This window comes from Habropoda laboriosa, unplaced genomic scaffold, assembly GCF_001263275.1.
Source record: "Habropoda laboriosa isolate 0110345459 unplaced genomic scaffold, ASM126327v1 scaffold119, whole genome shotgun sequence".
Taxonomy (NCBI): domain Eukaryota; kingdom Metazoa; phylum Arthropoda; class Insecta; order Hymenoptera; family Apidae; genus Habropoda; species Habropoda laboriosa.
Genome location: NW_017100225.1, coordinates 361078 through 361937, shown reverse-complemented (window position 1 = coordinate 361937; position 860 = coordinate 361078). Strand labels below are relative to the sequence as shown.

The window sequence follows — 860 nt, the reverse complement described above, 5'->3', positions numbered from 1 at the left end:
CAAATATTTTCTTTATATAGAATCAGCTCAGCTATTTTAAGACAAGCTACTTATGGAACTATAAAATTTGGTACCTACTATTCTTTGAAGAAAGCAGCCATGGATAAATGGAAAACAGATGACTTGGTTGTTATAAATGTTGTATGTGCTGCAGTAGCTGGTGCTATTTCAAGTGCTATAGCTAATCCCACTGATGTAGTAAAAGTTCGTATGCAAGTAACTGGTAGTAACTCAAATTTATCATTGTTTGGTTGTTTTCAAGATGTATACCAACATGAAGGTATTTGTGGATTATGGAGGGTATGTGAAATGGTTATAAATCCTATTAAGATTTTTAAACTAAATTGTTTTACATTCAATTTTACCTTAATAATTTTATATACAGGGTGTAGGACCTACTGCTCAAAGGGCAGCAATTATTGCAGCTGTGGAATTACCTATATATGATTACAGTAAAAAGAAATTTATAACTTTACTGGGAGACAGTGTTAGTAATCATTTTGTGTAAGTAAATTATATTCTTTTTCACAATGTTGATTTATACTATCATAAACATAAGTATTATTAACTGTATTCATTGTTTTTTAAAGCATATATAAATTCATCTTGTTTTGTGTAATGCAAATATTGACATTATGAATTAACCCTTATCCGGGCTGTTCTTACTTATTATATAACAGATTTATTGTACTATTATTGATTTGCTATACTATTAACAAATGTTCAATAATATCTTTAATGTAAACAAATTTTATATGCTTTTTTACAGTATGTGATGTCATGTGAGTATATCTAAACAAAAAATTAAATATTAATTTTATTTCACAATAATTTTTATTGTATTTTATTTTTTAGAATGA

The 860-nt window shown here is 26.7% G+C and overlaps 1 protein-coding gene across 1 annotated transcript in view; it reads left to right on the top strand.

Moving 5' to 3' along the window:
* The window catches only part of LOC108571151 (kidney mitochondrial carrier protein 1), a 3240-nt gene that overhangs the window by 954 nt on the left and 1426 nt on the right, over positions 1-860 (top strand). Inside the window, exons 4-5 of the mRNA XM_017933130.1 lie at positions 21-300; positions 386-504. Of these exons, the coding sequence (XP_017788619.1) occupies positions 21-300; positions 386-504 (399 nt within the window). The remainder of the gene's footprint in view (positions 1-20; positions 301-385; positions 505-860) is intronic.